The 18,256-nt window shown below is 45.1% G+C and overlaps 1 protein-coding gene across 1 annotated transcript; it reads left to right on the top strand.

Annotated features, from left to right (window-relative positions):
* The first annotated feature begins 4,911 nt into the window (after positions 1-4,911).
* LOC130473591 (C-type lectin domain family 2 member H-like) lies at positions 4,912-17,568 on the top strand. Its single transcript, XM_056845150.1, has 8 exons — positions 4,912-5,109; positions 6,347-6,369; positions 6,731-6,798; positions 8,464-8,559; positions 10,390-10,494; positions 13,303-13,481; positions 16,370-16,473; positions 17,342-17,568. The coding sequence occupies exons 1-8, from the start codon at positions 4,912-4,914 to the stop codon at positions 17,481-17,483; spliced, it is 915 nt and encodes a 304-aa protein (XP_056701128.1). The 3' UTR covers positions 17,484-17,568.
* Positions 17,569-18,256: the final 688 nt, after the last annotated feature.

The following is an 18,256-nucleotide window of genomic DNA, read 5'->3' on the forward strand; positions in this document are numbered from 1 at the left end:
GAAATATAATTCATTTGTCAAAATATTGTCCTTTTAAAAGAAATATTGACTATTCTATGTTTAAAACTGGACAGTTACTTAACTAGAATACATATAAGTATAAAATGACTCCCATTTTTCGTTAAATTGTTCCATAGATTCATTTGGCTTTGGATTTAAAACAAATGTCATTTTAGCCATACTGGCGTAGTCTAGAAGCTTTTCATGGCTGCTAATGATTTTCGATACGCGAGGTGCAAGTTAAAAGCATTCTAGGCAGGGGAAGCAATACAGTGAATTTACTTCGAGATAACAATTCCCATGGAGAACGTCTGAGATAATCGGAGGAACCGAAACTGTACACAGAATTTACGAGCATGAGAATCAGACCTTGAGAAGCAGCCCGGCTCTGGCCTTGAACGGAAGCCAGCCCCTGGCCTGCATAGGTCTTGAACCTGTCTTCTAGTAGGTAGCACGGACCTGACAGAAGATGGGGGCACCAGCAGGCTACATATGGGTTATTTCCCTTTTGCAAAGGGGATACCTGCCCGCTGCTTTGGAAGATGGCGGAGAAAACATACGTGCATCTTTAGGATGTAAGAGTGAAGAATACTTCCAATTTTAATGCAGGGGGGAGAAACACTATTCTAAAATTTGCTCTTCTCCCCCAAGCAGAACATTTGTTCTGTTCAGCGTCAGCACTACGTAGTGTCTGAAGGGACAGAAAATGACACACATCAGTTTAAATTAAGATTTCTAGATTATATTTTTCATTTCAATATAAATATAAACAAAAATTAAAAATAGAAAATAATACAGAACAGTTCTGGGTGGAAATACAACATTTTGATAAGACTACCTCATACATACTATTATACCGTCTTAACATATGGTTTTCTTTGTTTTCTACTTGCGAGCTTATTCTCTATATTGCTAATATTTTTAACATTAACATTAACTGATTTTTAATTTAGCATCTAACGCTTTCTTCCTTTACGTAAGCATATATCGACCCAAACTCAATTTTGCTTGTACTACATTTTAACAAACATATGAGTAATAAAGCCTCCATTTGGTTTGAAATTCTTCATTTGGTCTTTTTATTCACTTGGTTTATCAGCCTCGTCGTCACTGCATATTCTGCTAGTTGACTCTTCCGTTCCTGTACATCCGGACGTTCTTCTGTCTTCCACTTTGTAGCCAGCACCACTCTTGCTGCCGTGGTCATTTATCTCTACAAATTAAGATTTCACAGTCAAAAGATATAATTTAAGTATGCAAGACTTACCTGTTGACAGAAAGCCTGGCTTCTCCTTGGATGGTTCAGATTCTGTTTCTGAACAGAGGTTATAACAGGTGTCGGCTCCCCCCCCCCCCAAAAGCATGAGCGCCATCTTCTGGGATTTCAGTTTGCTTTCCTAATCCAAACTAATAATTCTTCAGGTTTAGACAGTACTTACACCTTTATGTTGTCTGTCAGAAATAAGGTGAAAGGAATTTAAGAGGGGTGGGAGAAGGCACACCACAAACAATTCCCATGAGAAGGAGCCAAAAGAAGTCAGGCTGGCTCCATAAACAGCTTTCAAAAGATTTCCGAAATTTAAAAAAGCCTGGAGAGGAGATGACTGAAAGGTGATATGATAACCATCTTCAAGTACTTGGAGGACTGTCATATAGAGGATGGTGCGGGGTCGTTTTCTGATGCCCCAGAAGGTTGGAACAGAACCAACAGGTTGAAATTAAATCGAAAGAGTTTCCGTCTAGACATTAGGAAGAATTTTCTAACAGTTAGAGCGGTTCCTCAGTGGAACAGGCTTCCTCGGGAGGTGGTAAGCTCTCCTTCCCTGGAGGTTTTTAAGAAGAGGTTAGATGGCCATCTGTCAACAATGCTGATTCTGTGAACTTAGGCAGATCATGAGAAGAAGGGCAGGAAGGGTTGCATCAGTGCTTGGCTCTCGTGGCCCTTTCTTATATGCCCAGGGAAATGCCAATCGCCACTTTGAGGTCAAGAAGCAATTTTCCTCTAGGCCAGATTGGCCAGGGATCCTGGAAGGGTTTTTTTTGGCCACCTTCTGGGCATGGAGCAGGGGTCACTGGGAGTGTGGGCAGGGGGAGGTAGTTGTGAATTTCCTGCATTGTGCAGGGGTTTGGACTAGATGACCCTGGAGGTCCCTTCCAACTGTATGTTTCTATGAATCTGTTTGAAATTATACAAGCAACTTTGGATAATTCTGTCTAGGGTACTAAATTCAGTCACCCACATAGGGCCTTAGCTTCTCCATGCTGCCAATGGGACAGGCAGAACCTGCCAGTAATCTGTCAGGATCTAGTACCCCTGTAATGGGACTAGCGCATATCCCTGCCAAAAGACCTCATTTAACCCAAGGCCACTGGCACGCAGAAGGCTGATTTAAAAAACCACAACAGACCTATGATTTGTTCCCGGTTGTTTCCTCTCCTGTTGCAATTCTAAAGAACCATGTCCCATTGAAGCAGGAATCCAGGTTTGTAATTTCAGAAGCTTCAAAGTTGGCCACTCTGCTCTTTTTGCAGCCTGGGAGAATCCGTCCCCTGAAGCGGTTCCCTTTTTTCCACACCTATGGGTCACTCTGGGTCACACTTGCGCCCGTCGCTCCAGCCAGCCTCTGCCCTCTGGGTGTTGACACCCCTCCGTTATTTAAGGCCTCACTAGCCTTGGCAAAGGCGGCACCGGACAGATTTAGCCCTTCCAGTCCATCATCAACCTGCTTCCCCCACCCCCAGCGCTCTCCTATGATGAGGATTTTCACAGCTCCCATTTCACTTTGCTGCTGGTTTTCTCGGGGAGTGGTGGTTCAACCAAGTCAGAACTGATGTTGGATTAAAGAGCTATAAGCTTGGAGGTCTAGATTTCAGCCAGGAGTCCAGTTTTCCCTCCAAACTGGCCTGAGGATTAGAAGGAAGGCTGCAGAAACCCAGGCTGCAGAAACCCAGGTAGGCAATTGCTAAAGACTTGAGGTGGGGCGGAGGACGAACATCTAGCCTGTTTCGTGAGGCATGTGAACCATGATTTATCAGAAGTTTGCTGTTTGTCAGGGCGGGACCTTATTTCTCAGAACCTTCTTATGAGAGTTTCGGCAGCATAGACTAGAAGACTGAACCACAAATCAGGAAATCCTGGATTCAGATGTCATCTCTATAATGTACCTTCTAGGACTCCTCAGGCAAGGCACTCTTTCAGCCTTCCTCCCCAAAATGGTGCACATGATGTACCGTGCAAAGCTGTTGTTAAGCACTGCAATAAAAATGTATGTTGAAATGTTTTGAACATTAAAAAAACACTGTACTGCTACTCTCTGTTACTGCATTTGAATGTAACTTGTTGGAATATTCTCCCCCACCATCGATGAAGGAGCAAAGGTGTGACCCTAAGTAGGCAGCTGACACTTTAGTTGGGGAAATTAGCTGGGGAGACAGAGCGAGAGGGGGTAACTGGGATCGATAACCAATGTATACTTGGATAGTCCTGGGGAAACTCAAACAAGCAAGCAGTTGTATAATTAAAATTTGTTTTATTACAGAATGATATAAAAGAAGCAAGAAATATCTGTTAAGCAATGAACAAACGCACACAAAGCATACAAGGACTAACTAAGAGAAAAGGGAGGAAGCTAGATAGGGTTTCAGGGATGGGTGATAGTTACCAGTCTTGACGGGACGCCCCGGGAAAAGAGTGCAGCAGAAGAAAACAACCAGCGTTTCCAGGAGCAAAATAAGAACCCACATACAAGTGAGGGTGTGCGCACAGATCCAGAACACACACATGCTATGAATGGCCAAAGGACCAATATTTATACCCCCAAAATGGGTCCTGAGGCAGTACGAGGTAAGCTGGAAGGAAAGCCAGAGACAAAGAATTGATTGCTTTTCCAGGGTCCAAACGATAAGACAGGAGAGGCTTGATGAGGTGTCAGGACCCAAGAGAATGCCGGACTATTCTCTTGAATACTGATTGACTGTTGGGATGGCTGTAGATAGTGTAATTAATGGTCTGCTCGGAGCACTGATTATTTCATCTTAGGGGGACAAAATGGACATTAGCAGGCTCCATTGTTCAGCCAGGCACACCTCTTCAAAAGATTCTTATTTGAATGAATCTGTCATCCTTTTATCTCTTCTGTATAGTTCTTCATTGTACTGTTCCCATCCCTTCTTTATTTTCCCTGTTCAATTAATGTATTCCGTGTTGATCTTACAGCATACCTAACTATGATTTAAATTTCCCGTTGATTTCTTGGATCTTGTGGAACAGATCTCCTGTTCTTCCTTTTTGTTGTTCTCTTCTATTTCTTTACAGTGGTTATCATAGTAGTTGTTTTTGTATCTACATGCATTTAGACTTCTGATTCTATTTCTGTTACCCTTTACTTTTGTTTCTCATGTACCTCTAGCAATTTTAAGAGTTTCATCAGTCATCTATCTTTTTATTTATTTTGGCTAGAGGATGAGTCTTTGTGCATTCTTCCTTGATATTATCTCTGGCTTCTATCCCTTTGAAATAACTAGGCTAGTCACAACTAACCAGGCCCACTGATTTCAATGGGATTACAGTGAAACTAGCTGCAGCTCAAAACTAAGCTCTCCCAGACATGAAAGCTTTAGCTGCTTACATTTTGTGAATCTCTTAGAACTCCTGCTGAATGTGTAAGAATGTCTCCTCTGTTTTCTGCAGTGAGCATTGTGGATGTATACTTTTCAAAAAGTCAAAGAGGCAAAGCATTTGATTTGTTTGGAGCTTTGTCAACATCTGGCCAGCTGACTCTACAAGCACAACTTTTGGGAAGTGTGCAACAAGAGATCGTCAGGGGAAAGATCTAAAAGAAATCGTCCCTGCTCTGGTGGCAGAGAAATCTACCAGGACCAAAATAACCAAATCTGGAGCCTCCTAAGAAGATGGGAGATAGTTCTAGACCTACAACTGTAGCGGAAACAGAACTCTCAGCTGAGGATGCATGTGAAAAACGTGGAGAAGATGTACATCTCTTTGGTGTAGAGGATCAAATCCCACTTTGTGCAGTCTGCAGGGAATCTGAGGCTCATGAATCACACACTGTGGTTCCCCGGGAACAGACAGCAAGTACGAGAAACCAGGTGGGTCAAAATCAGCACCATGAATTTTATCCATAAGACAATAAGAAGCCAGACAGACTAACACGGCTACCCACTATGAAAGATTTAAATGGCCATTGCATCTGTATTCAAAATCACTATACTTTTCTTCTTTCAGGAGAAGATACAGGGGCACTATAGTACTTATTGATCATGTTTATAGCCTATACTCTCTGTGGAAGTATCTTTGAAAAAGTTCACAAAAACAGAAGAAAAATACAGTAGAAACACCACAGATTTAAAGACATATAAAGGAATAAAAAGAAGAGGGCAAACTGAAGTTTTAGTAGATAAAAAGCCTATTTAAGCAGCATCAGAAATATTTGGGAAAGCGATTGTAAGTCTCCTAAAGAACAGATTTCAACTGCCATCTTAAAAGACACATAAACTGGGGAAGTGAACATAAGAACATAAGAAAAGCCGTGCTGGATCAGACCAAGGCCCATGAGCTTAGACAGATAGCGGGAAGCCCGTGCTCTGCCTTCCCTCTCCAGTATGGAGAGTTCTCTTACAATAATGAACTTCTATTTCTTTTCTAAGTAACAAGCCTCCCGTGTGAACTTATTCCTCGAGCAGCCAGACTGTAGAATTCCACTGTGCAGAGACTTATTACTTGAGCTACAGATAATTAAAAAATATAGTAATACAAATAATTACAAAATCTCAGATGGCAGGTACCATGTTAGAAGAGGTATTCCTTCTTTCGTACACTGAGAGGAATGCCTGTTTTAAGGGAGTACTTTTTCGAGGCATATAACACAAGGCATACGTCACTGCTTATAACAGTCCATTAATTGGATTTAGTTAATCAGTTAATTCACAGTTTAATCAAGTAACATCCCAATCCTATGCATTTTTACTCTGAAGTAAGTCCCACATTGTCCTGTGGGGTCTGCTCTCAGACAGGGGTGTACAAGATTGCATCCCACTGTAGTTATTACTATCACTGATTCATAGGGTTGCCAACCTCCAGGTGGTGGCTGGAGATCTCCCACTATTACATCTGATCTCCAGGCAACAGGGATCAGTTCACCTGGCGAAAATGGCCACTTTAGCAATTGGACTCCATGGCATTGAAGTCCCTCCTCTCGGCAACCCCACCCTCCTCAGGCTCCACCCCAAAAATCTCCAGGTATTTCCCAACCAGGAGCTGGCAACCCTACTGATTCATTACTTTTTAGTAAAATAAATGTTTATTTTTTTTCTCCCTCTAAACCAGGAGACTGGATGCTCACAGAGTGGGTAAGTGTCCTTTTTCTTCTCCCTGCTTGGATGCATTCCTCTTGGAGAGGGGAGGGATGGTAGAAGTGACCATCATAAAATCCTCATGGCTAGCCAGGCAGATGCTTGAAATAGGAACAAAGCAAAGAAGTGATAGGATGACATTTCCAAGTACTGTTGCTGACATTCAATATAATAATTTTTAACTATTTCACGTCTGACCACGTGAGCTTTGACTCACCCTGGAAAACATTGTTGGTCTTTGAGGTGTACTGGGCTCAGATTTTGTTCCGCTACTACAGACTGACACAGCTACCCAGCTGTAACCATTTTAAACTGTTTTTGATTTTGTCGAATGTGTTCTGGAATTTTTACTTTGCAGGTGGAAGGAAGGTTCACGGCTGAGCACTTCTGGAAACTCAAACCCAACATCTGGCTCCAAAGGCAAAGGTAAAGAAATGTGGCATTGTGCCTGAAAAATGCAGAGCTAGTAACATCTGGAAGTATACTTGTAGGCGACGTTTTAGAAGTCAAAGTTAATTTACATTAATGTTATTTTATTGTATCACTCCTCCCATTTCTTCAAGTGGAACGAAATTCCAAGGCAACTTGACAGAATCAGTTTCCTTTTGGGACACAGAACTCCACTCCCATTGTCAGATGCAATTCCACGGCCAGCTAAGGATGTCCGTGTTAAAACTTACTTCCTTGTGCGCATGGATCCTAGCTGAATGAAGCAAATATGAGTTAGAATCATAGAGTTGGAAGGGACCACCAGGGTCATCTAGTCCAACCCCCTGCCCAATGCAGGAATTTCACAACTACCTCCCCCCCCACACACACCCAGTGACCCCTACTCCATGCCCAGAAGACGGCCAAGATGCCCTCGCTCTCATGAACTGCCTAAGGTCACAGAATCAGCATTGCTGACAGATGGCCATCTAGCCTCTTCTTAAAAACCTCCAGGGAAGGAGCGCTTACCACCTCCTGATGAAGCCTGTTCCACTGAAGAACCGCTCTGTTAGAAAATTCTTCCTAATGTCTAGACGGAAACTCTTTTGATTTAATTTCAACCCCATTGTTTCTGGTCCCACCTTCTGGGGCAAACTTAAAACAACTCAGCACCGTCCTCTATATGACAGCCCTTCAAGTACTTGAAGTTGTCATATCCATTTATTTGCAGAGGCACAAACTGAGAAGGCAGGCCAGCATAGCAAGCAGGGCATCTCCAAAGCAATATCAATCTCCAATAGTATTATCACCCAGGAAACTATAGGGGACGGTGCTAGGGTTGCCAACCTCCGGGTGGTGGCTGGAGATCTCCCACTATTACAACTGATCTCCAGCCGACAGAGATCAGTTCACCTGGAGAAAATGGCCGCTTCTTCAATTGTGCTCCCTGGCATTGAAGTCACTCCCCTCGCCAAACCCCGCCCTCCTCAGGCTCTGCCCCCAAAATCTCCAGGTATTTCCCAATCCGGAGCTGGCAACCCTAGGCTGTGCTTACCAAAATGGCATCCATCGACGCTGCATTCTAAGATTCACCTAAAACTCCAATTTTGGGTGAGTCCTAGAGCAAAGCTTCTTAAATTGTGGGTTGCGACCCCATATGGGGTTGCATAACTGAACGTGGGGGTCGCGAAAATTTTTGCAACAGTAAATGGTAAAATTATATGTATACCAAAGAGTTGTTTTAAAATAAATTTCTTCATGATTTGTTATCAGTAAATGTTTGATTTGTATACCTATTTTATATACCTATATACCCGGGGTAGCGTAAAAACGTCTCAGGCGAAAAGGGGTCGCGAGTGGGAAAACTTTAAGAAGCCCTGTCCTAGAGTGCCCCATGCAACTGGAAGTGATATTGCAGTGTCAACAGATGCTGTTTAGCCCTTCCTCCCCACCCAACTGTCCCATTGAGTGCTGGCAAGGGAAGCAGGTTGCTGGCAAGGGTTCACCTGCCAGCAGGGGACAAAGCCCCAAGCACCAGCAGTACCCCTTAACCCCCAAAGACCCCCCTTCTTTCTCACTACTACTCAGTTCAGTTTCATCTCTAAACTACCTGTGGAAGGTATAGCTGGGATCCATGGTCACACTTGTTGTTGTCCTTTAAAGGAGAGGAACTCAGTGGGAATGAGAAGGACCACACAGATGAGCTGATGCTGATGGAGCAGTGGGTTGACTTCAACTTCAGTGATAGCAAGGAAGAAGGTAAATGGAGCTTCTCAAGAACATGAGGTCTGCCTTGCTGGGTCCGACCGAAGTAGGGTTGCCAACTTCCAGGTGGTGGCTGGAGATTTCCCGCTATTACAACTGATCTCCAGGCAAGAGAGATCAGTTCACCTGGAGAAAATGGCTGCTTTGGCCATTGGGCTCTATGGCATTGAAGTCCCTCCTCTCCCCAAACCCCACCCTTCTCAGGCTCCACCCCCAAAATCTCCAGGTATTTCCCAACCCGGAGCTGGCAACCCTAGAGCGAAGGCCCAGCCAGAGGTCCTTGGGGTGTTTGCAAAATGAATACAGCTGGTGAAAGCTTGGTGTGGGGGCATTTTTGCACATGAAGCTTAAAGTGGTTCTCCCCTGAATTAGTTGTCAAAACTTGTGTTGGCGAGACCTTTTATATTTATTGCAAACTACGCCCGCCAGCTTCCAAACAAATCGAACAAAAGAGGCTCAACGGCCATCTAAGCCTCAAATACAAAAAAGGCTCCTGTGACAGATTCTGCCAGAGACGCAGAATGCCCACTCCCCCTACTTCAAAATCTGATTGGGGTATTTATTTAGATATTTATACCTCGCTTTCCCCCTGAGCAGCTGACAATATTTTTCTCTTCTTTGTTTTTTTCCTTGCAACACAACCCTGCAAGGTGGTTAGACAGGGAGGGACTGGCCCAGGGCCATCCAGTTAACTTCTGTGAAAGAGTGGGGATTTGAACTGGGATTTCCCAGACGTGTGTGTTTGTGTGTGTGTGTGTGTGTGTGTGTGTGTGTGTGCGCGCGCGTGCCAAGTGACTTACACTGCAGGTGGGGGCATTTGTGGCACTTGTTCTGCCCCCAGGAGGTGCCAATGCTTCCACAGCAGTCTTCTTGCTTGGTCAGTCGTGGAAGAGGGTTGCTTCCGCACAGCGTCCCGAACCGGGAGGGCAAAGGCAAAAATTAGAAGAAGAGACTTCACCCGTTCCAGCCAGAAGCATGTGCAAAAACTAATGTTAAAACTAGGTGGGTGGGTATCTGATTTGGTGTGTGTGTAAAGTGCCGTCAAGTCGCAGCCGACTTATGGCAACCCCTTTTTGGGGTTTTCATGGCAAGAGACTAACAGAGGTGGTTTTGCCAGTGCCTTCCTCTGCACAGCAACCCTGGTATTCCTGGGTGGTCTCCCATCCAAATACTAACCAGGGTTGACCCTACTTAGCTTCTGAGGTCTGACGAGATCAGGCTAGCCTGGGCCCAGACATGCTTACCACTATAACATGCTGGCACTGTAGTACTGTAGCCACACTTGCTCCTCTAATTTGCAATAACAGGAGGGAGTGATCAATGTGCCTGCAGATCTCCCTAGGTCATACCTAACAATTGAGGGGCTGGGGGGGGGGTGAGAGCATCTGCTTTGCATACAAAAGGTCCCAGGTTCAATCCCCAGCAACTCCAGTTGAAAGGATAAGGTAGTAAGTGATGTGAAAAACCTCAGTTTAAGACCCTGGAGATCTGCTGGTAGTCTGAGTAGTCAATACTGACCCTGATGGACCAATGGTCTGATTCAGTAGAAGGCAGCTTCATATGTGACTTCCTACATCCAGGTATAGGGAGGGAAAGCAGCATGGTATAGGCCAATCTCATCAGATCTCGAAAGCTAAGCAGGGTCAGCCTGGTTAGTATTTGGATGGGAGACCTCCAAGGAACACCAGGGTTGTTATTTTACCCAGCCTGCCTCACACATCACTGTGAGGAGGAACAAGAGACCAGACCTCCATAAGGGAAGACTGGGATGGAAATAAACAGAAAAACCTGGTTTTAATTGTTTTCTACCTTAACCCTCTGCAGGAGCTCAATCAAACTCCAGGACCCAAAACTCTATCACTTTGATCGTTCTGGTACTATTCACCATCCAGATTGTGGGCTTGATAACAACTATCTTCGTTTTTACGAGTGAGTGGAAATTCAATGTACAGTGAAAAACCGCTTTAGATATTCTATTTTTTCCCCAACCCCTGTAGCTTACCATAAATGTTTAGGGTAACTTTATACCTTGCTATGTATTTTGTCATGTCTGAAAACCCACAGGTGTAAGTATTTGAAGGGCTGTCACTTAGAGGAGGACAGGGAGCTGTTCCCATTGGCAGCAGAGGATAGGACTCACAATAATGGGTATAAATTACAGGAAGAAATATACTGGTTGGACACTAGGAATTTATTTATTTTTTACAGTGAGAGTAGTTTAGCAGTGGAATTGGCTGCCTAGGGAGGTGGTGCGTTCCCCTTCACTGGCAGTCTTTAAGCAGCAGCTGGACAAATACTTGTTCACACCCTATAGTTCTCTATCATTTCCTATAATCTTGCACACACAAATATGTTTGGCTGATGTTTAATACTCGCTTCCACCCTTTCACAAAGGCAATAAACACTCTGAGTGTTTTCAGCAGTCAAACCGAAAACAACTTTGTATAATTTCTCAGTTGTGCCTTTCTTTTTGTTATTCTGGTGCAAAAAAAATAAAAATGAAAAATACTTGGAAGGGGTATCAGTTTTAATATTTGTCCACATAAATTGCTAGTTGCGATGACATTCTCTTTTTTTCCTGGTCACGTAATAACTTTGGAAAACGTGGTTTTTCACAGTCCTGACATTTCTCATTGTGAATCAATAGTGGTGTGAAATTGGTTCTGCAAAGAGAACAACTTGCAGTCATATGACCAATGAAATCATGGCATGAAAATAATTCTTTGAGGATTGGCTCTCACTTATCTGGAACTGGTGTGAGGTCATGTAGCTCAAGGAAGAAGCAATAAAATAAAATCTGGCCCCACAGAAGAGCGATTGGCTGATGCCCAATGAAAACGTTTTCTCTTTTTTGTTTTCTTTAATATGTTATTTTAAGATATACGCCAATTCAGATATATATATATATATATATATATATGTATATAATCAAGTTGCTGTGTAGTTACACAAAGTACACTATTAAATTAATTTTTATCCATTTCATTCCCCTTCCATCACTAGCACACGCACCCCCAAATAAATCTATTTTACAATTACTTATTATTGCATGTATAAATCAGATTGCTTTAAACATTTGGGATTAAAAAAAACTAGCAATTTTCTGCCTTTAACTGGCATGCAACATCTGTCACCTATTCTGTCAAATGGTACGGCCTGCCTGTGGGAAGCTGGCCTTTTCCAAGACTGGTTCTGTGCTTCCCCTTGGAACCTCTCCGGCAGCTCCGTGCAAACACTGGCCGGGAGAACTGAGCTCTAGACAAAGTCTGTGTTATGCTTAATGAGAGCTGGTAAAGACGCAACGGCTGTGGAATAGACCTGGGGTGTGAAAAACCTGAGCTTCCAATCCCACATGATCCTTATCGACCTGCGTATCAATATCCTACCTTGCAACGTTAGTGTGAAATGCTACTGTGCAGGTCTAACTGGACGTTTCCGGAGATCTGAAGCTGCAACTGCACCATATCGCTTTGCCAGCCTTTCTTCTGGCTCCAGTTGATGAGATGCCATTGCGTTGTATGTTGCTCTGCCTACCCTCAACATACTGGTAGTCAGTGAAGAGCGTAATGTCATTGGCTCATGTTGTTTTCAGCTGGACTAGGAATGAACAGTTTTGTCGGACTGAGGGCAGTATCTGGGTCTCTGGTCTACTTTTGGTGGTTCCGGGTTGGTTCCTCTTCTTGTTTCTAGCTCCGGCAGTGCTCCTGGAAACAAACTGGTGTTCAATTCAGAGCCCTCAAAAGCTAGCAGAGGCTGTTCTTAATGGCTCTCAGCCTTCAACTTAGGGTTGCCAACCTCCAGATGGGGCCTGGAGATCTCCTGGTATCACAGCTAATTTCCAGACTACAGAGATCGGTTTCCCTGGAGGGACTTTATGGCATCGCATCCCTACTGAGCTCCTCCCCTTCCAAAACACCACCACTCCCCAAGCTCCACCCCCAAATCTACGAGAGTTTCCTACTTTGAGCTGTTTGGGGGGAGCATTGGCTCACTCCCAGCAATATGTTAAGCAATTGGAAGCCTCGATGCAAAGGCTCGATGTGTAGGGTTGCCAGCTCTGGGTTGGGAAATACCTGGAGATTTTTGGGGCAGAGCCTGAGGAAGGTGGGGTTTGGGGAGGGGAGGGACTTCAGTGCCACAGAGTCCAATTGCCAAAGAGGACATTTTCTCCAGGTGAACTGATCTCTATCGGCTGGAGATCAGTTGTAATAGCAGGAGATCTCCATCCACCACCTGGAGGTTGGCAACCCTACTCTGTGAGCTCGATGTGCCTCTTGGGCCACTATTTGTCCTCCTCTGAACTAGACACCGCTAGGAAGGAGAAGAGCTGGTTTTTATATGCCAACTTTCTCTACCACTTAAGGAAGAATCAAACTGGCTTACAATCTCCTTCCCTTCCCCACAACAGACACCCTGAAAAGTAGGTCAGGCTGAGAGAGCTCGACGAGAGCTGTGACTAGCCCAAGGTCACCCAGCTGGCTTCGTGTGGAGGAGTGGGGGAAACCAACCTGGTTCACCAGATTAGAGTCCGCCACTCATGTGGAGGAGCGGGGAATCAAACCCAGTTCTCCAGGTTAGAGTCCACCACTCTTAACCGCTACACCAAAGGGAGTTCGGCAACCTATAATGGCAGCTCTTTTGCCCTTTCTGTAATGCCTATGTCCACCCCAAGCTCCTCGAAGAAAGGAGGGAGGGTACAAATGCAACCCATAAAACCATGATGATTCTTGTTGTTAGTGGCGAAACCCGACTTGCCATCCTCCGTCACGGCCAGCCCTTGTTGCCCGCCTGGCTGGATCACGGCCCAAGGGAGCTGCTTTCGCTTCTTGGACCTGGAAGGGGCCTGGGACGCCGGCCAGCAGCACTGCTCCTCCCTCGGGGCCTCCTTGGCGGTGATTGGTAACGTAGAGAGACTGGTAAGGGAAGGAGCTGCCAACAGGGCCTCGATGACGTTGCTGCCGCGCCAACATGTACGGGTTTTGGTGTGAGCTCATAGTTTCCTTCGAAATAAAATGGGCAGCTGGTGTTTCTCAGCTGTGCTTCAGGCTGCAAGAGGCCTTTCGGCTGTTACGCATGTGGTTTGTGCTGCAAAACAGCTTGTGCAGAAAATTCTGTCCAAAGACTGGTGCTTTTCTTGAGGTTTCTTTCTAGTATGAATCTTAGTATTTCATAATGTTATCTTGCCCATCAGGTACCTCCCCTGCTCTCATCAAAACTCATTTCAACTCTCATCAAAAAAAGAAAAGGAAAAGGAAACAATCCCTAGCCTTTTTTTTATAGAGGTATAAGCAGGGAGAAACCCTGACCTGGATGGCCCAAGCTAGCCCGATCTCCTCAGATCTCAGAAGCTAAGCAGGGTGGACCCCGGCTAATATTTGGATGGAAGATCTCCAAGGAATGCCAGGGTCACGATGCAGAGGCAGTCGATGGCAAACGTCTCTTGCCTTGAAAACCCCACAAGGGTTTGCCATAAATCAGCTGTGACTTGACAGCACTTTCCACTACCCAGTCAGAATTCTATCCTGTTCCTTGGCTAAGAAGAAGAAGAGTTGGTTTTTAGATGCTGCCTTTCTCTACCACTTAAGGAAGAATCAAACCGGCTTACAACTACCTTCCCTTCCCCTCCCCACAACAGTCACCTGTGAGGTAGGTGGGACTGAGAGAGCTCAAAGAGAGCTGTGACTGGCCCAAGGTCACCCACTCTTCATGTGTAGGAGTGGGGAAACAAATCCAGTTCACCAGATTAGCCTCCGCCGCTCATGTGGAGGAGCGGGGAATCAAACCCGGTTCTCCAGATCAGTGTCCACCGCTCCAAACCACCGTTCCTAACCACTATACTACCCTCCAAACCACTTTCCTGCAGTCTGGGTGAGCTGCCCTGGGATGAATGACAATGCGTACCCAAAAGGGGTAGAGAAAGTTGGCATATAAAAACCAACTCTTCTTATAAGAACATAAGAAAGGCCCTGCTGGATCAGACCAAAGCCCATCAAGTCCAGCAGTCTGTTCACACAGTGGCCAACCAGGTGCCTCTAGGAAGCCCCCAAACAAGACGATTGCAGCAGCACCATCCTGCCCTTGCTCCACTGCTCCTAAGGTAATAGACATGCTCCTCTGATCCTGGAGAGAATAGGTATGCAGCATGATTAGTATCCATTTTAACCAGTAGCCATGAATACCCCTCTCTTCCATGAATATGTCCACTCCCCTCATAAAGCCTTCCAAGCTGGCAGCCATCACCACATCCTGGGGCAGGGGGTTCCACAATTTACCCATGTGTTGTGTGAAAAAATACTTCCTTTGATCTGTTTTGAATCTCTCACCCTCCAGCTTCAGCAGATGACCCCACATTCTAGTATTATGAGAGAGGGAGAAAAACGTCTCCCCTGTCCACTCTCTCCAAACCATGCATAATTTTATAGACTTCTTAATTTTATAGACCTCTTCTTCTTCTTCTTCTTCTTCTTCTTCTTCTTCTTCTTCTTCTTCTTCTTCTTCTTCTTCTTCTTCTTCTTCTTCTTCTTCTTCTTCTTCTTCGTCTTCTTCCACCTATGGTGTCGTTCAAACGAATGGGGAAAATACAGAGGCCATGCCGAGTTATGTGCAACTCCATTACCAGTGGAGCTTGAGTGGGAGATTTTCCTGCGGGACAGTACGGCTCTTTCATTTCCCCATCCTTGACGGTAGCCGAAATCTGCCACCCAAGACGATAACCTCACCTTACTTCCTGTGGTTCGAAAGGAAGGAGGTGCTGGATTGTGGTGCAGTCAATTAGGACAGGCAGTATTGGCTACTGCAGTTTGCCTCTCATGCTATCAGATATCAGGCCCGCCGTTATAATATGCGTAAGGTAACATCAGGGCCCTGCGGGATCTGAAAGTTTTCCGCAGGGCCTGCAAGACAGAGCTTTCCCACCAGGCCTACAATTGAGGACAGCCGCCTATATTTGCTCATATTATTTACACCGTCTACTGGCCTCCCCCCCTCTTTTCCCCTTAGTGGGAACAACAAAAGCAAAGGGTTACCACCTGTACGGTCCCCTACAGCTTTTAGATTTGTGCACCATAATTTTAGGTAGTTTAAGAATTTTATTGATGGTTTTATTATGGATTAGAATGTATATTTATATTGCACATTGTTGCATTTTTAAAATAATGTCACCCTAGGGTTGCCAACTGCCAGATAGTAGCAGGGGATCTCCTTCTAATTCAAGTGAACTCCAGCCGATAGAGATCAGATCCCCTGGAGAAAAATTGCCGCTTTGGCAACTAAACCCTATGGCATTGAAGTCCCTCCCCTCCCCTCCCCAAACCCTGCCCTCCTCAGGCTTCGCCCCCCAAAATCTCCCGCCGGTTGAGAAGAGGGACCTGGCAACCCTATGTCACCCGCCCTGAGTCGGCTTGTTGAGGAGGGCGGGTTATAAGTGTAATAAATAAGTAAGATTGCCCGTTTTGTCCAGGTTAGGAACAGCCTGAGCTGACTCTAAGCGGACTCTGGCAGGAGTGGAACTAACTGCAGAAGCTTTCCTCTTGACGCTGGGGCCGGTGCTGACCGAAACGATGGACCACTCTGGTCAAGCATGTGCACGGTGTGCGATTGATGCTGATGACTTTGCATGTTTACTCCCCAAAAAGAGGTGTGAGACCTGTTGAACGTCTTGGCTTTTATGCACAAAATTCTGCCAATTGCCTCAGAAGTTGAAAAAAAAAACATTCTTGCTTCAAAGCAGTCGCCATCCTTGTATGTGAAAGCCCTCCTTCTGAAAGCCAGTTTTTCTCGTGTGTTTTTTTAAACAAAAACCCAGAGTGTTGCAGTGCGCCTCCAAGGACCCTCCGACCACTGGGTGGGCCTCCTCAGACAACCAGGCGAGAGCTGGAAATGGCTTGATGGTACCACGTTCAGCAACCAGTGAGTTCCTATTTCTTTAACTCAAGCGTGTCTCTCTTGTTTTGCATGTTAAAAGAAACCACCTCCACAGGCACTCCTGAGGATGTTTTCATACATAAGGCTTTTGTCCCTGTGCATCAGGGAGGATCGAGTCGATGGACCACATTATATTGCACTGCAGGTTTTATGGAGCAAGTAGAATGAAGCTTATTTCCCCAATAATAAAGAGATGGCATGGAGTTACTGATGCCGAAATAAGCCGGAAATTATTATTTGAGACAAACCCGGAGCTTATACTGAATTGTGCTAGATTTTTAGCTATAGTCTTTAAAATTCGCGAAGATAAAGTGGTGATTAAATAAGGGGCTACCTAGTAAAGATAACTTTATTTAGGCGATTTGCTGGGCTTTATATGTATTTTATATTTATAGTCAGCTTCAAATTTTATTGTGGGGTGTTGTATCCCATCCATTGCATTTGAATGGCGGGTTAGATACAACTGTGTATTAGACTTTTTGTAATTCTGCTGGTCATGTACCGAATAAAATTGTAGAAAATACTTAAGGCTTAAATAATCTTTGCTTTAATTCATATCCTTATACAGATACAAAAAAGGAAGCTTCTGACTAGGGCTCCAAGACCTGCTCTGGCAAAGACTGGGAGATTTTAAGGGGTGCCTGGGGACAGTGGAGTTTGGGGGTGTGGCATCACTTCCTCTGTGCCGCTCTAGAGATTCTCCCAATCTCTACAGTCTTTAACATAGTGGCTGGGGGAAATTCCTAGAATGTCACCATCAATGCCTCTCCCCCTTTTTTCCTTACTTCTAAAATTAGTGAGAGAGCAGTTTACTGAAGGCAAACTAGCCCCTTTTATTGTTCTTCTCTTGCAGGTTTGAAGTGGAAGGAGATGGGCAGTGTGCTTATCTAAACAATGGGGTTGTGAACAGCACTGACTGTTCCATGGAGAAGAAATGGCTGTGCAGCCAGAGAGCGAGACAAGAGAGGAGCCCCGGCCGCTGCAGGGGAACGTGAAAGCGAATGGACTGAGCTTGCATCAAAGGAGCTACCAGTGCCTTCCCAAGTTATGAGCTGCCACTTGCGTGCGTGTGCGGTGGTATGTCAGTTAGCCCCCCGATCTCTTAGCGTGGCATCCCCTTGCCAGAGACGTTGGAGATCTGGGGATCCTTAGCACCCAAGCTTTCTCATAGTATGACTTCCAGAGCCAGCAGATTGGAAATCAGGCATACAGTATCGTAGGAGAGCACCCTAAAAGGGTTTTTGTTCACGTCTTCTTGTTATTTGTAGTGCAAATGTTAGGGCAGGGTTGCAGGAAGGGTTCCGTCAGTGCTTGGCTCTCGTGGCCCTTTCTTACATGCTCAGGGTAATGCGATTGCCACTTTGGGGTCAGGAAGGAATTTTCCTCCAGGCCAGATTGGCGAGGGATCCTGGGGGTTTCCCCCCTTCCTCTGGGCATAAAGCAGGGGTCACTGGGGGTGTGAGGGGGAAGATAGCTGTGAACTTCCTGCATAAGGGGGTTGGACTAGATGACCCTAGAGGTCCCTTCCAGCTCTGCTTCTGTGTCTTAGAGATTTAGAATTCTGCAGCTGAAGCTTTCTGGAAAAATGCGCCTGCCCACTCCCATAAAGAAATGCTGATTTGGAAAATACTTAGCCTGTACTAGAGATATTTATAGCCTTGTCAAAAAGGGGGTCAACATGACCCAGAGTAAGAGTGTAAAAGTAGATGCGATCTGCTATCAGTCAATGTGGGGATAAGTAGGGGGGATTTTTCTGACACATTTATTG

The sequence above is a fragment of the Euleptes europaea genome, chromosome 1 (assembly GCF_029931775.1).
Source record: "Euleptes europaea isolate rEulEur1 chromosome 1, rEulEur1.hap1, whole genome shotgun sequence".
Classification (NCBI taxonomy): Eukaryota; Metazoa; Chordata; class Lepidosauria; order Squamata; family Sphaerodactylidae; genus Euleptes; species Euleptes europaea.